The 18,711-nt window shown below is 43.4% G+C and overlaps 1 protein-coding gene across 4 annotated transcripts in view; it reads right to left on the bottom strand.

Moving 5' to 3' along the window:
* Positions 1 to 3,938: 3,938 nt before the first annotated feature.
* The window catches only part of FBXO36 (F-box protein 36), an 86,690-nt gene continuing 71,917 nt past the window's right edge, over positions 3,939 to 18,711 (bottom strand). For 2 of the 4 annotated variants that reach the window (XM_045367842.3, XM_045367844.3), the window contains exon 4: positions 3,939 to 6,062. In XM_045367842.3, coding sequence (XP_045223777.1) covers positions 5,874 to 6,062 — 189 coding nt within the window. In that variant the 3' untranslated portion in view covers positions 3,939 to 5,873. Of the gene's footprint in view, positions 6,063 to 12,474; positions 12,778 to 18,711 lie in introns of those variants that run through there. The other 2 variants (XM_045367845.3, XM_074010405.1) reach the window with 1 other exon arrangement.

Below are 18,711 nucleotides of genomic sequence, written 5' to 3'. Positions count from 1 at the left end.
GCTGAGAATACAGGCGTGAGCCACCACACCTGACCAGATATTTTAAATGTAACTAGTTTCTTAATTTCTTTATCAGCTAGGTCACTATTTGTTATAGATATGCTACTGATTTTTTTATATGTTGATTTTGTATCCTGCAACTTTACTGACTTCATTTATTAGTTGCAGTTTTTTGTGAAATCTTTGGGGTTTTCTATCTATAGAATCATGTCATCTGCGAATAGAGATAATTTTACTTTTTCCTTTTCAACTTGCATGTTTTTATTTCTTTTTCTTGTCTGATTGCTGTTGCTAGCAAGCACTTCCAGTACTATGTGGAATAGAAGTGGTGAATGTGGGCATCCCTGCCTTGTGCTGGATCTTAGTGGAAAAAGTTTTCAGTTTTTTCCCTGTTGGTTATGTTGTTAGCTGTGAGGTCTTTATAAACTGCCTTTATTATTTTGAGGAACTTTCCTTCTATACATAAATTGTTAAGTTTTCATTAAGAAAGGATGCTTAACTTTGTCAAATGCTTTTTCTTTGTCAATTAAGATAATTATGTAGTCTCTCTTTCATTCTGTTAAGATAATGTATCACATTGATTGATTTGTGTATGTCAAACCTGCTTTGCATGCCAGAGATAAATCTCACTTTGTCTTGATGTACAATCTTTTTGTGTTGTTGAATTCAGTTTTCTAATATTTTACGAAGGATTTTCCCATCAATGTTCATCAGAGATGCTGGCCTGAAGTTTTCTTGTCTTGTGTTTTTGTCTGGTTTTGGTATCAAGATGATGCTGGCCTCATAAAATATGTTTGGAAGTATTCCCTCTAGCTCTATTGTTCGGAAGTGTTTAAGAAGTATTGGTAACAATTCTTCTTTGTATGTTTCTAGAAATCAACCATGAAAGCCATCTGGTCCTGAGATTTTCTTCACTGGAAGGTTTTTAATTACTTCTTCAATCTCTTCACTTGTTATTCTGTTCAAGGTTTCTATTTCTCATCAATTCAATCTTGGTAGGTTATACTTTTCCAGGAATTTATCCATTTCTTCCAGGTTATACAATTTGTTGGCATATAATCATTCATAATAGTCCATTATGATTCTTTTATTTCTGAGGCATCTGTTGGAATGGCTCCACTTTCATCTCTGATTTTATTTGAGTCTTCTTTTTTCCTTAGTTTAGCTAGGGGTTTGCTGATTTTGTTTATTTTTTCAAAGAACTAACTCTTGGTTTTACTGAGTTTTTCCTATGGTTTTTCTGTTCTCTATTTGATTTTTTCTGTTGGAATTTTTATTTCCTTCCTTCCCCTAACTTTGGATTTAGTTTGTTCTTCTACTAACTCATTGAGATGTAATGTTAGGCTATTTATTCAGGGTATTTCTTTATCCTTTTTTTTTTTTTTTTTTTTTTTGGAAACAGTCTTACTCTGTTGCCCAGCCTGGAATGCAGGGGTGTGATCACAGCTCACTAGAGCTTTGACTTTCTGGGCTCAAGTGATCCTCTCACCTCAGCCTCCCAAGTAGCTGGGACCACAGGCATGTGCCACCATGCTGGGCTAATATTTTTATTTGTTGTAGAGACAGGGTCTCCTTATGTTGCCCAGGCTAGTCTTGAACTCCTGGGCTCAAAGGATTCTCCCGTTTCAGCCTCCCAAAGTGCTGTAATTAGAGGAATGAGCCACTGCACCTGGCCTGGGGTCTCTCTTCTTTTTAAATATAGGCATTTGTTGCTATAAACTTCCCTCTTAGATTGCTTTTGCTGCATCCCATAGGTTTTGATATTGTGTTTCCATTGTCATTTGTTTCAAGATATTTTTTATCACTTGATGTTTTTAACATGACATCAAAGACATCCATTTCAAGTTGAAATCAACTACTCACAATTGAAAAGCTTGGATACGCTCTCACAGTATATTAATACAAACTGAAGATAGAGGTCATTATACTAAAACTCAGAGCAAAAAACTGTGATGCAAATGTTTTTTTCGTAAGGTTGTTTTATATTATTCTTCAGCATCTCGGGAGCCAGTTTGGGGTAATAAATAAAGACTGATGACCATTATGTACACAAGCAGCTCACAAAACAATGACAAGTGGTACCTGATGCATTGTCCTTACCCCTGCTTGCAGTCCCTCCCCACATGATCATCTCAGCCTTAGTTCTGGGGCCTATTCAGTAAAAGAAAACATTTTAGGCCAGGCATGGTGGCTCACGCCTGTAATCCCAGCACTTTGGGAGGCCGAGGTGGGTGGATCACGAGGTCAGGAGTTTGAGACCAGCCTGGCCAACATGGTGAAACTCCATCTCTATTAAAAATACAAAACTTAGCCCGGTGTGGTGGCATGTGTCTGTAATCCCAGCTACTCGGGAGGCTGAGGCAGGAGACTAGCTTGAACCCAGGAAGCAGAGGTTGCAGTGAGCCGAGATTGTACCATTGCACTCTAGCCTGGGTGACAAGAGCCAGATTCTGTCTCCAAAAAAAACAGAAAGAAAGAAAACATTTTGGATTCTATATTGCTGAGGCTTAATGCATATACTATACGAACCTGTTTGGGAAAAAAGTAGTAGTAGAACTAAGTAGTAGAATTAAGTGAAATATGTTTATTATTTAGTTATAAATTAAGAATACATATTTTCTATTTTTTTTTTTTTTTTTTTTTTTTTGAGACGGGGTCTCGCTCTGTCACCCAGGCTGGAGTGCAGTGGCCGGATCTCAGCTCACTGCAAGCTCCGCCTCCCGGGTTCACGCCATTCTCCTGCCTCAGCCTCCTGAGTAGCTGGGACTACAGGCGCCGCCACCTCGCCCGGCTAGTTTTTTGTATTTTTTAGTAGAGACGGGGTTTCACCGTGTTAGCCAGGATGGTCTCGATCTCCTGACCTTGTGATCCACCCGTCTCGGCCTCCCAAAGTGCTGGGATTACAGGCTTGAGCCACCGCGCCCGGCCTCATATTTTCTATTGTTAATACATTGCTCTTATAACACTAAATATATAAACAATCAGAAATTTTCAGTATTGTATAATTACAATGGTAAATGAGAACAGAGTAGAAACACGTTTGATTGAAAAGATAAGAAAGAGCAAGATTATAAAATGCTGTAAGGCTGGGCACCATGGCTCACACCTGTCATTCCAGCACTTTGGGAGGCTGAGGTGGGTGGGTCACCTGAGGTCAGGAGTTCCAGACCAGCCTGGCCAATATGGTGAAACCCTGTTTCTACTAAAAATACAAAAATTAGTGGGGGTTGGTGGTGGGTGCCTGTAATTCCAGCTACTAGGGAAACTGAGGCAGAAGAAACGCTTGAACCCAGGAGGTGGAGGGTTCCGTGAACTGAGATTGAACCATTGCACTCCAGCCTGGGTGAAAAGAGTGGAACTCTGCCAAAAAAAAAAAAAAAAATTGTGTGGCATTTCACTCTGAAATATTAAGACATAAAGCAGATTTATCCATCCACATGAAAGCTGTTAATAGAAGCAGAAAGTCAAGACCATCGCTGCCTATTACCACGTTATGGGATCGTCACGTGGACATGGAAAATGAGATGGGGGAGGGAGGGACAAAGTGTTTCAACTGCTAAGGATGCTGGGGACACACAGGATGTTCACTTGATGATATTGTTTCTATTTTGGCAAAAACAATTATAATCAAGTAATAAGGCACTCAGATTATTAGGGCAAGTAAGTATTGAAATAATTTAATAGTCTGTATTATTTTAGATATTATTTAACAATAGTCAACATATTAATAGCTCTTATTTTTATTTACATTAGCATCTATTTTTATAACATTTTATATGTAATATTATTATATACTATATGTAAGTATATATTGTAAGTATAATATATATGTGTGTAGGTATATACATAGTGTTTTCAAATTGCCATATTTGTGTTCTTATTGATTCATGTTGAATCGACTATTACGCATGTCCATAAGCTTTCAGAATCTGTTGATAAAACACTACACATGAAGCTTTAATCATTTTGCACTGATGTTACAAATAAGTTACAGTTACATATTTATGAAGTTATGTTGACATACATAATTGTGGTCGTGTCTGCATCCTCACAATAAAACCTATGTTCTGTCACTGAAATTAGGCCATGAGTGAAGTCTGGGAGCTCAGGGAGAGCCAAGGCAGCCAGAGCTGTGCAGAGCATGTGCCCTCCTGCCCTGAGCTGCCTGCTGGTCACCTGTACCTGCCCTAGCAGACTCTCCTGAGTGGAGAATGAGGCCTGGGTCTCTTGACAAGTAAAGCTTTGCTCTGTTCTTGGACTAAATCCAGACATAACCACGTCAGGGTCATCTGCCGGGAAGCAGATTGCACTGAATTTCACAGTCACGGAAAACTTGTGACTGTGTGTACTTCCAGCAATGAGAAGCAGAGAGGGCTAGGTTGAGGGTCTCAAACTGGCACCGGGGAGCCCAGTGACTGGGTTTTAAGGGTGTGTGAATGAAGATTAAAATCTTGTTTGATATTACATGGGTTTAGTTTTTTTTTTTTTTTTTTTTTAATGTCACTAAGCCATGCTGTAGAGCCCTTCTGGAAGGACTTAGGTGGGACAAAGAGCCAGAATCCACAACTTCTGCATTGTTCACGGGGCCCTGGTGCATCCTGGGCAGTTTCTCTGGCACCAGAGGTATGTGAGTTTTCCTAGTTAGGAAAGTGGAGGTTGCAGGAAAGAAGAATTTATAAGGCTATATTATAAGGTGATGTGGAAGTAGAAAGCTACTTTGCTCTGTAACCTAAAAGGAGTCATTAGATTATTTGCTGCTATGAGTTCATTTTCTAGGGGTATTTAATAATCATAAAAGTGCAGAGAGAAAAACATTTTTAAGTAACCCTTCCCAGTGAAGTGACCTTTCTCCCCTGGGACTGTATTCTTTTTACCCCTCTGCCATGTTAACAGCATGCAAACCATATTTACATTTTTACTTAGTTAACTCATAGCCTGTTTTCTTAAATATCCTTGTTAAAAGTGGTAGCTGTTCACATTCCTTTGGGGAAACGGCATTTTTCTAAGAAATGTTTATAGGTTTTGGCCAGACGTAGTGGCTCACGCCTGTAATCCCAGCACTTTGAAAGCCAGAGCGGGTGGATCACTTGAGGTCAGGAGTTCAAGACCAGCCTGGCCTACATGGCAAAACTCCACCTCTACTAAAAAGAAAATACAAAAAAAAAAAAAAAAAAGTTTCTAGGTTTATTTAACAATGTGAAGTAGTCCTGGGAAGTTGTACTTTGAGCAAGGTCCGCAAGCAGGATGCCTGCACTTCTCCAGTCATGCTCCAGCGCCAGGTCGGAAGCTGTCTACATGTGGGGGTGGAGCCTGGCATCCTGGGCCCCCAAGGACAGGGCCCTGAATATGGACTTAGCAGAACAAAGTTGGGAAGGCAGCTGCACCCACCCCGAGCACCTCCTGTGGTACCTACCCTTCACGGTTCCTGGTGGGGACAGTCAGCCACCAGCTTCATGGCTGGACTCAGATGACACAACGCCAGGAAAAAATTCAAAAGCACCATTACCCTTTCCACTGCCTAGATAAAATAGATGTCTAATAAAAACCTACTAATAATCATTTATTGTTTGTTTATATACAATAGAAGCGTCTTTTCTAACGGGTGTGGGATAAGGATGATGATGGCCTATGGGACTCTCTGTCTTGCAGCCCTTGTCCTCGGGCCATGATTTGACCTCAGAATTATGGTGACTCTAGCAAGGCACTGGGGAGCCAGATTCTGCTGCATTTGTGTGCAAATCCTCTATGAGTTTCCAATGGCTCCATGCATCAACAAAACCTCTTAGTTCTTAAAAAAAGGAGATGGAAGAGATTTGGACACTGAAGAGAAACACAGCCGTGCCTCAGCTCCCTGCTGGTAGGAAAACGTGTGCCTAAGGTTGCTTTTCTCTCAGGTTTCCATATTTTTGTTTCCTCTTGCGGAGCTGCCGCTGGAGCTGGAGCTTGTTGGTGAAGAACAGCTGCCTCCAGCCCGTGTCCTCCGCTAGGGCCCTCACGTCAGGAGTGATGGTGTCGCAGGTCGACTGGACTATCTGTTCCCACAGTTTATCAGACATGCACAGCTGTGAGTGGGGAAAGTCAGAGGTGGGTTACAGCACATGTGTTAAATAAAAGCCATTTACTCACTCAAACTCATTATGAAACTCCTGCTGCCTGTGGGACACTGGGAGAAACACTGCCTGTGCCAGACACAGGTCCTGCCTTGAGAAACCTCCTCTTTGAGGAAAAGAGCCAGACACAAATATCTCAGTGCACATATATCTGAAGGACATACCTTCTGCACACACTTAAACTTCCCAGTGATGGCAGTAGAAACAACATGCTCCTACCAACACCAGGCAACGCTCCCTCACGCAAGGGAAAATGTGTTTATTCTCCACCTTCACCCCCACCCCACTGCAGCCAAGTCCCATCAGTCACTGTCAACATCTGGGTGATGTTTGTTGCCTCTAGTTAATTCCAATTCATCTCTATTTATCTATGTATGTATTATTTATTTTTATTTTTGAGATGGAGTTTTGCTCTTGTTTCCCAGGCTGGAGTACAGTGGCGCAATCTTGGCTCACTGTAATCTCTGCCTCCCGGGTTCAAGAGATTCTCCTGCCTCAGCCTCCTGAATAGCTGGGATTACAGGCTTGCACCACCACACTGAGCTAATTTTGTATCTTTAGTGGAGATGGGGTTTCTCCATGTTGGTCAGGCTGGTCTTGAACTCCCGACCTCAGGTGATCCGCCCACCTCGGCATCCCTAAGTGCTGGGATTACAGGCATGAGACACTGCGCCCGGCCTTAGGCCTTATCTTTTTTTTTTTTTTTTTTTTTAATCTATTTTTTTTTTTTTTTTAGACAGAGTCTCACTGTTGACCAGGCTGGAGTGCAGTGGTGTGATCTCAGCTCACTGTAACCTCCGCCTACTGGGTTCAAGTGATTCTGCTGGCTCAATCTCCCAAGTAGCTGGTACTACAAGTGCACACCACCATGCCTGGCTAAACTTTGTATTTTTGATAGAGAGGGTTTCACCATGTTGATCAGGCTGGTCTCGAACTCCTGACCTTGAAATCTGCCCGCCTCAGCCTCCCAAAGGGCTGGGATTACAGGCATGAGCCACCATGCCTGGCCAGAGTTGTATTTATAATTTGCTCCCTCTACCATCATTCCATCTTCTCTCTGTCTTTAGCTAGCACTTAGCATTATGCTAAGCACTCTGTGTTTAGCATAATGGTTATGCTAAACAGCAACACTGAATCATATGGTATCTATGGACTCCAAAACTTTTTGATGTTAGACGGTCATTCATTATCTTATCTCCCCTTCCACAGTCCTTCAAGGTTTAGTCCTTCAACTCATCAAGATGCTACACCCGGTGATGTGATCCAAACCTTCTCCAATTCCTGCAAGGTGTGAGCACTTTTGGTCTTGAATGTAGAAGATGTTCTATTCTTCTGTTAGCTTTTGCCACTGCACACCATAAAAAAAGAATGAAACCATGTCCTTGCAGCAGTGTGGATGCTGCTGAAGTCTGTTATCCTAAGCAAAGTAACAGAAACAGGAAACCAAATATCGCATGTCCTTACTTGTAAGTGGGAGCTAAATCTTGGGTTCACACAAACAAAGGCATGATTGCTGTCCCCTCATAATGGAGCACCAGAACAGCCTCCCTGGCCCATACCCAGCTTCCCCGTACCCATCCTACCTCCTATCCCAAACAGCACCAGCCCTGGCCAGCCCTGTTGTGCTGTGCTCCCCTGTGTCCTGACTTCCTCCTGGTGAGGAAGAAATGTGTAAATGTGATCTCTACCTCCTGACACCACTATATTCACTTCTGAACAGAAAGCGGTCACCACTCCTTCCTTCCATACTTCATGCTCTTCTAAAAGTACTCCAATAAGGGAAGAGAATGAATTAGAAATAGAAATGAATAGTACAATAAGGCATAATTGCTTAAGATCCTTTCTGCATAAACATCAAAGCAACAGCTATTATATTCACATAATGGTTATGCTAAACAGCAACACTGAATCATACGGTATCTACGGACCCCAAAACTTTTTGATGTTAGATGGGTCATTCATTATCTTATCTCCCCTTCCACAGTCCTTCAAGGTTTAGTTCCTCTACTCAGATTACAATCTATTCTAAATATAAACAAAGGAAAACTTTTTAAATGTCTTAATATGAAAAACAGATCATTTGACCCTCCTTCAAAAGATCTGAACTCCAGCACCAATGTGGATTACTATCGCATTACTAGCACAGTACATTTCAGGATATTAATGTGTCTTGTAATAGAGATTATGGGAGAAAACTACAAGATTTGGGGGGAAAGGAAATAATTCTCAAAAGAGCTAAAATTTCCACTAGTATAACTTCATTTATGACTCATCAAAATTTTATACTGAAAATATTTACAGTTTTTGTCTTATAAGTTGGTGCACAAAATATCCCCATCTATGACTCCCAAACCCTGACGATCTTTTGCTTAGTATAAGTTGCCAGGTTGCAAAACGGAAGGTTCTATAGTTCTTAGCTACTCTGATCCAAAGCCCAGCTAACCATGGATTTAGCTCCCCCTGGTGGTGGTGCATGAATTTTGCATACATAAATTGTCAAGTTGAAGAGAATCTTAGGGCTTATCTGCTTAAAACCTCTCCCTTTGCAAATAGGAAAACCAGGGCTGAGAGAAGAAAAGGGAGAAGGATGCTGTTCCAGGTTCATGCTGGGGAGTGGCTGAGCTAAGAACAGAACAGAACCCAGCCCTCCAGCCTCCTGCTGATTTAAACACAGCACACTGCCTGCGCACAGTGATGCTAGGAGATCCCCTCCCGCAAGCTTCCAGCCTTCTAGAGTCCCTTGAGACATTTGATCTGTACAACCTTAATATCGATTGGTCAAATTCTTGGGCCAGGTCCAGCACAGTGGCTCACTCATGCCTGTAATCCCAGCACTTTGCGAGGCTGAGAGGGGTGGATCACTTGAGGTCAGGAGTTTGAGACCAGCTAGGGCGATGTGGTGAAACCCTGTCTCTACTAAAAATACAAAAATTAGCCAGGGGTGGTGGCAGGCTCATGTAATCCCAGCACTTTAGGAGGCCGAAGCGGGTGGATTACTTGAGGTCGGGAATTTGAGACCAGCCTGGCCAACATGGTGAAACCCTGTCTCTACTAAAAATACAAAAATTAGCCAGGTATGGTGGTGTGCACCTGTAGTCCCAGCTACTTGGGAGGCTGAGGGAGAACTGCTTGAACCTGGGAGGTGGAGGTTGCAGTGAGCCAAGATTGCTCCACTGCACTCCAGTCTAGGTGACAGAGCAAGAGTCCATCTCAAAAAAAAGAAAAAGAAAATTCTTGAACCAAACCCTTAGAATCAGCTTGCTGTAAACACAAGAAAACACATTAAGAGCACAAGTGCTGGTTCTACCTCAGATCTACCAAGCCAGATGCTCAGGGGATGGGCCTGGCATCTGTGTTTTCACCTGGGCCCCAGGGGCTTCACCTGCTCGGCCAGACATGGGGTTTATGATCATAGTGGGTTTGCAGACACAGGGAAAAGTCTGTCTCTCCACAGCCAAAAAGCGACAGAGGAGTGGTTTTCTTCCTGAGTCGTTCTCCTGGTGATTCCTGAGTCACAACCAGGATGAATGTGTTTATATGCCTGTCATGACCATCCCTTTCCCAGCCTGGGCCTCAGCCTTCTCATCTAGCTGCACTGGCAGTTTCTCCAGGCTTACTCTGCTGCAGTTTGGAGAAAATGGATAGCATCAAGGCCTGGTGCTATCAGGGAAAAGCCACTAGGCCCCCCAGGCAGGTGCCCAGATGGCAGCACACCTTGGTGAACTTGCCTCAGTCCAGACTGGCCCCAGCCTGACAGGTGTGGAACTCTACCCTGAGAGGTATGGAGCTCTACTTTCCAGTATACTGGTTGCTCATCCACAGCTCCAGGCTGCAGGCTCCAGGCCTTGGTCCACATGGAATCAGAGCAAAGGCAGACAGCTGGATGATCCTGATTGCTGGTGGCATTAAGTATAACTGGATACTTCCAACCTCAACGCTGGAATAGCACCATGGACTCCCCGGGCTGGGGCCCCTTTCACAGACTCCCCACACAGTCTGGCTCTTGGCATGTGTCTTTACGATTCTAAGGTAGATGTGATCCTGTGGAGTCAGGTCTGGCTGTGGGAGCCTTTCTGTCTTGTAGAGGTGACCCTGCACACCCTCCTCTCAACAGGCTCCATGAAAACAACCCTTTGACCATGTGTCTGCAGATCTGCCCGCTACTCCCAGCCTCTCCCACTTCATTTCCAGCCATATTCTTCCTTTGCTCTGCTCAAGAATGTAAGCTCCTCAAAGGCAGGGACACGTGCATCTCCCCAGAACCTACCACTGTGTCTGGCCCACAGCAGGGGCCCAGTACTTACATACTGACTGCACACAGCCCTGAAGCCTATCCATTTATCACCCCGTCCAGCAGTCAGGTGCCTGAGGGAAACTCCCTGGGCCGTAAGACTTCCAGCACATCAATTAGACTTGTTGATCTTTAGCTTCCTTATGAATAGGATGGCTGGGTGCAGTGGCTCACGCCTGTAATCCCAGCACTCTGGGAGGCCAAGGCAGACAGATCACCTGAGGTCAGAAGTTAGAGACCAGCCTGCCCAACATGGCGAAACCCCGTCTCTACTAAAAATACAAAAATTAGCTGGGCATAGTGGCACGCACCTATAGTCTCAGCTACTCAGGAGGCTGAGGCAGGAGAATTGCTTGAACCCAGGAGGCGGAGGTTACAGTGAGCCGAGATTATGCCAGCCTAGGCAACAGAGCAAGACTCTGTCTCAAAAAAAATAATAATAAAGTAAAATGAAATAAAATTGAATAAGGATAATAAGAGCATCTACATCTTAAGATTTCTATGAGAACTAAGTAAAATAATATAATTAGAAAACTTAGTGGAATGCTAGACATACAGTAAGTACTCAATAAATGTTCTTATGGGCCGGACATAGTGGCTCACGTCTGTAATCCTAGCACTTTGGGAGGCCAAGGTAGGCAGATCACTTGAGGTCAGGAGTTCAAGATCAGCCTGGCCAACATGGTGAAACCCCATCTCTACTAAAAATACAAAAATTAGCCAGGTATGGAGGAGGGCACCTGTAATATCAGCTACTCAGGAGGCTGAGGCAGGAGAATCATTAGAATCTGGGAGGCAGAGGCTGCAGTGAACCAAGATCATGCCACTGCACTCTGACCTGAGTGACAGAGTGAGACTCTATCTCAAATAAATAAATAAATAAATAAATAAATAAATAAATAAATAAATAAATGTATGTTATAGCCTGTGACCCAAGGTACACACTTATTTCCTTTTTTCCGTATGCATAGAGGCCCATATTATAGTCCCAGTACACTACCTATATCATGCATATTTCAATATATTTCTTTGATTATTTTAAATAGTTACACTTATGCAACTTTCTTCTACAGATAAACATGCAATGCAAATTGTATATAAAGTATGGAGCATCATTTATAAATACAGAGGGGAAACAAAAAATCTGGTTAAATCAATTATCTACACTGTGTGTGGTGGCTCACACCTGAAATCCCAACACTTTGAAAGGCCAAGGCAGGATTGCTTGAGCCCAAGAGTTCGAGACCTGCTAAGGCAAGATAGCAAGACACGGTCTCTACAAAACACACAAAAATTAGCTGGGTGTGGTGGTGTGCACCTGTAGTCCCAGCCATTTGAGAGGCCGAGGTAGGAGGATTGCTTGAGCCCAGGAGGTGAAGGCTGCAGTGAGCTGTGTTTGTGCCACTGCACTCCTGCCTGGATGACACAGCAAGATGACCCTGTCTTAGGAAATAAATAAATAAATAAATAATCTGTCCATACATTGATATCCTATGGCAATTTTTTAAATGGAGGAAGATTGATAGGTACTGATATTTTATTTATTTTTGAGATGGAGTTCTACTCTTATTGCCAAGGCTGGAATGCAATGACTCAATCTCGGCTCACTGCAAACTCTGCCTCCCGGGTTCAAGTGATTCTCCTGCCTCAGTGATTCTCTCAAGTAGCTGGGATTACAGTCATGTGCCACCATGCCCAGCTAATTTTGTATTTTTAGTAGAGATGAGGTTTCACCATGTTGGTCAGGCTGGTCTCAAACTCCTCACCTCAAGTGATCCACCTGCCCCGGCCTCCTGAAGTGCTGGGATTATAGGCGTGAGCCACCATGCCTGGCTGGTACTGATATTTTAAAAGTGTCTAAAATATGTTGTGAAGTAGAAAAAAAACAGATGAAGAACAATATAAAATATGTTACCACATGCTTTTTAGAAGGGTGTGTGTACCAGTATATGTACTCGCACATGCTACACACATATGCTTCTACATGTGTAGAATATCTCTGGAAGGACATACAGAACACGGTTAATATGGTTGCCACTAGAGATGAGAATCAGAGCAATGAGGGTCAGGACTGGGAAGGGCAATAACTTTTTAGTTTATATACAAGGATACATAATTTTTAAACATTTCCAATCTGACCATTGCAATGGATGTCAACTTTCTTTTTCAAAAATATAAACAAAATTGATATGGAAGCATTCAGCCACTGTTTTCTGGGAGGTAATTCTGGGCTAGACACTCTGTTAAGGTGGGTATATGAAGTCAGGTGACACAATCCTTGCCCTTGAGCTCGGCAGGGAGACAAGTCAAGGGGGCGGGGCAAGCAAGGGGCTTTTGGAAGGTCCAGGTGGTGGATGAGTCAGGAGGAGAATATTCCTGGAAAAGAAAGCAGTGTAAGCAAAGGCAAAAGACACAGTAGAACACAGCAGAGAGCTGCAAGGAGCTGACCTGGCTGGGGCAGAGGGTGGCAGGAGGCAGGGCGAGGGCCCCGTGGCTGTGCTGGCTAAGACCTTGGACCTCATTCTGAAAATGACAGGAAGCCATTAAGGGCCAGTGAGCAGGATAATGGCATGCCCAGAGTGCAATGTAAAATGACCACCCTGAGCTCACATGGACAAGCAACCAATGAAGCAACGAAGGGGCTCCCAGGAGAAAACCCACCAGAGTCCTGGAAGCAGGGATGAGTCAAGAAGCAGAAGACTTGGTTGGGCATGGGTGGCTCATGCCTGTAATCTCAGCACTTTGGGAGGCCAAGGCAGGCAATCACCTGAGGTCAAGAGTTCAAGACTAGCCTGGCCAACATGGCAAAACCCTGTCTCTACTAAAAATACTAAAAATTAGCTGGGTGCAGTGGCCCACGCTTGTAGTCCCAGCTACTTGGGAGGCTGAGGCAGGAGAATCACTTGAACCCGGGAGGTGGAGGTTGCAGTGAGCCGAGATCACACCACTGTACTCCAGCCTGGGCAACACAGCAAGACTCCATGTCAAAAAAAGAAGCAGAACGCCTGAAATAGGCCCTTTTGATACAACAAACACAAGGTTGGTGCGAACGAGCCAGAGATATTTTGCAGGCATGGACAAAGGGGAAAATGAAAGAGGAGCTGTAGGCTGACATTAGACCAACACCTGTCAGAATTTTGGGTTATCCTAAGACCAGTGAATTTTTTAAAAAGCAGAACAAAATAAAATGATAATAAATAACCAAAATAAGGGTGCTGCTGACTTTCACATTTTGTCAAATGAGAACAATTTTTAAAATGATCAGGTATTATTGCCAGCACTTCATAAAAAAAGGAACTTTTTTTTTTTTTTTTTGAGACGGAGTCTCGCGCTGTCACCCAGGCTGGAGTGCAGTGGCCGGATCTCAGCTCACTGCAAGCTCCGCCTCCCGGGTTCACGCCATTCTCCTGCCTCAGCCTCCCGAGTAGCTGGGACTACAGGCATCCGCCACCTCGCCCGGCTAGTTTTTTGTATTTTTTTTTTAGTAGAGACGGGGTTTCACCATGTTAACCAGGATGGTCTCGATCTCCTGACCTCGTGATCCGCCCGTCTCGGCCTCCCAAAGTGCTGGGATTACAGGCTTGAGCCACCGCGCCCGGCCGAACTTTTTTTTTTTTTAAGATGGAGTCTCACTCCAGGCTGGAGTGCAGTGGCTCCATCTTGGCTCACTGCGACCTCTGTCTCCCAGGTTCAAGCGATTCTCCTGCCTCGACCTCTTGAGTACCTGGGACTACAGGCACATGCCACCATGCCTGGCTAATTTTTTGTATTTTTAGTAGATACAGGGTTTCACCACATTGGCCAGGATGGTCTTGATCTCCTGACCTCGTGATCCACCCGCCTCAGCCTCCCAAAGGCGTGAGCCACCATGCCTGGCCAAGAAGGAACATTTTAACCCTCCCCAAAATAGGAAAGACCTAACATCCACTGAAAGATGGTCATTTAAATGAAACAAGTTTAGCTTTATCAAAAACTTGATACCATCCTTATTAGCCTCATTTCATCATGGATTATGAAGTCACGGATGCTGCTGGTTTAGCTGGGCATGAACTGCTATGTAAATCATTTTTGAAGAAGAGAGATTGGATAAGGATAAAGAGTTTTTGTTTTTTGAAGGATGAAACTGATTTGAGAAAAATAATTAATGCCGGGCATGGTGGCTCACGCTTGTAATCCCAACACTTTGGGAGCTGAAGCGGGAGGATTGCTTGAGCCCCAGAGTACAAGACCAACCTGCACAACATGGCAAAACCCCTTCTCTACAAAAAATACAAAAATTAGCTGGGTGTGGTGGCGCGGGCCTGTAGTCCCAGCTACCCATGAGGCTGAGGTGGAAGGATCACTCGAGCCCAGGGGATGGAGGTTGCAGTGAGCCATAATCATGCCATTGCACTCCAGCCTGTGAACAAAGCAAGACCCTGTCTCAAAAAGGAAAAAAAAAAAAATTAATGTACGGTGGGGAAAGAAACAGAGAAAGATTTAATTACTAAATGCAGTGCAGTAAGCTAGATTGGACATAAAACAGCAAAAGGACATTATTGAAAAAACCAACGAAATTCAAATAACATCTGTATTTTAGTTAATAGTATTGTACCAATATTAATTGCCTAGTTTTTACAAATTTACCATGGTTATGTAAGATGTCAACACGAGGGAAACTGGGTAATTGAAAGTTAAAAAAAAAACAACAGGTCAAGCAGTGGCTCATGCCTGTAATCCCAGCAGTTTGGGAAACTGAGGCAGGCTGATCACTTGAGGTCAGGAGTTCGAGACCAGCCTGGCCAATGTGGTGAAACCCTGTGTCTACCAAAAATACAAAAAATAAATAAACAAAACAAAACAAAACAAAATAAAATAAAATAAAATAAAATAAAATAAACCAGGTGTGGTGGCTTGCACTTGTAATTCCAGCTACTCAGGAGGCTGAGGCATGAGAATCACTTGAACCCGGGAGGCAGAGATTGCAGTTAACAAAGATCAGGCCACTGCACCCCAGCCTGGGTGATGCAGTGAGACTTTGTCTCTTAAAAAAACAATAGTAACAACAATAACAAACAGAAGAGAAAGGAAATAAGTGAAATTCCCAGAAGTAGGCCCTAGAACCAGGTGTTAGGTAGCACTGAACTTGAACAGGAGAGGAGCACCTCCCTCCCTGAGGTAAGAGGAAGGAGTTGGACTGGACACAATTAATTTGGTAATAAACTTCTCCCTCAGAATTTGAAAAGGAAGCCTTTTTTTCATTAATAAAGTAGTTAAATGAAAATGACTTACAAGGCCGGGCACGGTGGCTCATGCCTTTAATCCCAGCACTTTGGGAGGTCAAGGCAGGTGAATCACCTGAGGTCAGGAGTCCAAAACCAGCCTGGCCAACACAGCAAAAATTTAGAATTTTTGTCTACTAAAAATACAAAAATTAGCTGGGCGCGGTGGTGGGCGCTTGTAATCCCAGCTACTCAGGAGGCTGAGACAGGAGAGTTGCTTCCACCCAGGATGCAGAGGTTGCAGTGAGCCGAGATAGTGCCATTGCACTCCAGCCTGGGCAACAGAGTGAGACTTTGTTTCAAAAAAAAAATAAAGAAAAAGAAAATAACTTATAAATGCAATGTGTAATAGGTAAATGGAACACAGATAAAACTTAGATTGACAACAGAAATAAGTGGTTTTCCTTCTTTCCCTGTGTGCAAATAAGAAAAAAAAAAGTGGTTGGTCAGGTGCAGTGGCTCACGCCTGTAATCCCAGCACTTTGGGAGGCTGAGGTAGGCAGATTACTTGAGGTCAGGAGTTCAAGACCAGCCTGGCCAATATGGTGAAACCCAGTCTCTACTAAAAATGCAAAAATTAGCCAGGCATGGTGGCAAGCACCTGTAGTCCCACCCAGCTACTCAGGAGGCTGAGGCAGTAGAATCCCTTGAACCCAGGAGGTGGAGGTTGCAGTGAGTCGAGATCTCGCCACTGAACTCCAGCCTGGGTAACAGAGAGAGACTCTGACTCAAACAAAACAAAACAAAAGTGATTAATGTTATGTGGGGAGAATAAAAGCAGCAGCCCTGAGTCATGCCCCATCTTCTAATAATTCTGTTCTGTAAAGATGCTCAGGGCTGAAATCAGCAACTTAGAGAAGCCCTACTTCAGAGCACTGGCTAAATTAAGGAGAATGTTTTCAAGACTGCACTGAAATAATAGCAGGACACTGAGAGTGAAAGTAATAGTGGAAGTGAGTAAAACTTGGAGAGAAGGCAGCCGCTCAGCGTGAGGAATAAATACCAGAAGTCACTCACTTGCTGCTGTTTCCCATCAAACCCTCCCTACTTGCAGGAGCAGAAATTTACTGAAAGTAAATAGAAGAATTTGATAGAAAATCAAATCCAGGCCCTGGCAACAGGGAAGAAACTTTTACTAGATCCCCACTAGTATATTTTATTTACGTAGAATTCTCTTTTCATTTAAAGTATGAATAATCAGCTTCTTCTTCTTCTTTTTTTTCTTGACAGTCTCACTCTGTTGCCCAGGCTGCAGTACGGTGGTATGATCTTGGCTCACTGCAACCTCTGCATCCTGGGTTCAAGCAGCTCTCCTGCCTCAGCCTCCCAAGTACCTGGGATTACAGGCCTGTGCCACCATACCCAGCTAATTTTCGTATTTTTAGTTGAGATGTGGTTTCCCCATGTTGGCAAGGCTGGTCTCCTGACCTCAGGTGATCCACCCACCTCGGCCTCCCAAAGTGCTGGGATTACAGGCGTGAGCCACTGTGCCCAGCCCTAATAATCAGCTTCTTATCAGTACCACGCACAACATTTCAACTTTAGGATACTTATTTAATGACAAAAATATATACGATAGTACTTGTTTTCAGCTTTCCATTTTTAGGGAGGAAAATCAAGTAAAAAATATATTTTGGGGGGCTAAATAATGAGAACTTATGAATACAAAGAAGGAAGCAACAGATACTGGTGCCTACTTGAGGGTGCAGGGTGGGAGGAAGCGAGGAGCAGAAAAGATAACTATAGGGAACTGGGTTTAATAATTAACCTGGGTGATTAAATAATCTGTACAAAAAACCCCTGTGACATGAGTTTACCTATGTAACAAACCTTCACACATATGCCCGAACCCAAAATAAAAGTTAAAAAACATATATATGTGTATATATATGTGTGTATATATGTGTGTATATGTGTGTATATGTGTATATATCCACATGTGTATGTGTATATATACACACACACACACACACACATATATACACACACACACATATTTAATGTTTAAAAGAAAGGTGGGATTTCATTGTGTTGCCCAGGTTGCTCTTGAACTCCTGTAGTCCCACTTACTCTGGAGGCTGAATAGGAGGATCACTTGAGCCCAGGAGGCTGAGGTTACAGTGAGTTGTGTTCACACCACTGCACCCCAGCCTGGGCAACAGAGCAAAACCCTGCCTCAAAAAAAATAATTTTAAGTAATATAATTTTTTTTGAGACAGTCTCAAAATGTATACATGTATACATATATATGTGTATATATACACACACACTCAAAAGGAATATATTAAGTACTATAATACAGATTATATCACTTAAGGCCAGGCACAGTGGCTCACACCTGTAATCCCAGCACTTTGGGAGGCCGAGGTGGGTGGATCACCTGAGATCAGAAGTTTGAAATCAGCCTGGCCAACATGGGGAAACCCCGTATCTACTAAAAATATAAAAATTAGCTGGGCATGATGGTGGGCACCTGTAATCCCACTTACTTGGGAAGCTGAGGCACAAGAATCACTTGAACCCAAGAGGTGGAGGTTGCAGTGAGTTGAGATCATGCCATTGCACTCTGGCCTGGGCAATAGAGCAAGATTTTGTCTAAAAAAAAAAAAATATATATATATATATATATTACTTAAAAAAAAATTTTTTTTTTGAGACGTGGTTGTTTTGCTCTGTTGCCCAGGCTGGGATGCAGTGGTGTGAACACAACTCACTGTAACCTCAACTTCCTGGGCTCAAGTGATCCTCCTATTCAGCCTCCAGAGTAACTGGGACCACAGGGGCATGCCATGACACTCAGCTAATTTTTTTTTTTTGAGACAGAGTTTCGCTCTTGTTGCCCAGGCTGGAGTGCAATGGCGCAATCTTGGCTCACTGCAACCTCCACCTCCCAGGTTCAAGCGATTCTCCTGCCTCAGCCTCCCTAGTAACTGGGATTGCAGGCATGTGCCACCACACCTGGCTAATTTTGTATTTTTAGTAGAGACGGGGTTTCTCCATGCTGGTCAGGCTGTTCTCAAACTCCCGACCTCAGGTGATCCACCCACCT

Source organism: Macaca fascicularis, chromosome 12 (assembly GCF_037993035.2).
Source record: "Macaca fascicularis isolate 582-1 chromosome 12, T2T-MFA8v1.1".
Lineage (NCBI taxonomy): Eukaryota > Metazoa > Chordata > Mammalia > Primates > Cercopithecidae > Macaca > Macaca fascicularis.
This window is presented reverse-complemented; position numbering and strand designations above follow the sequence as displayed.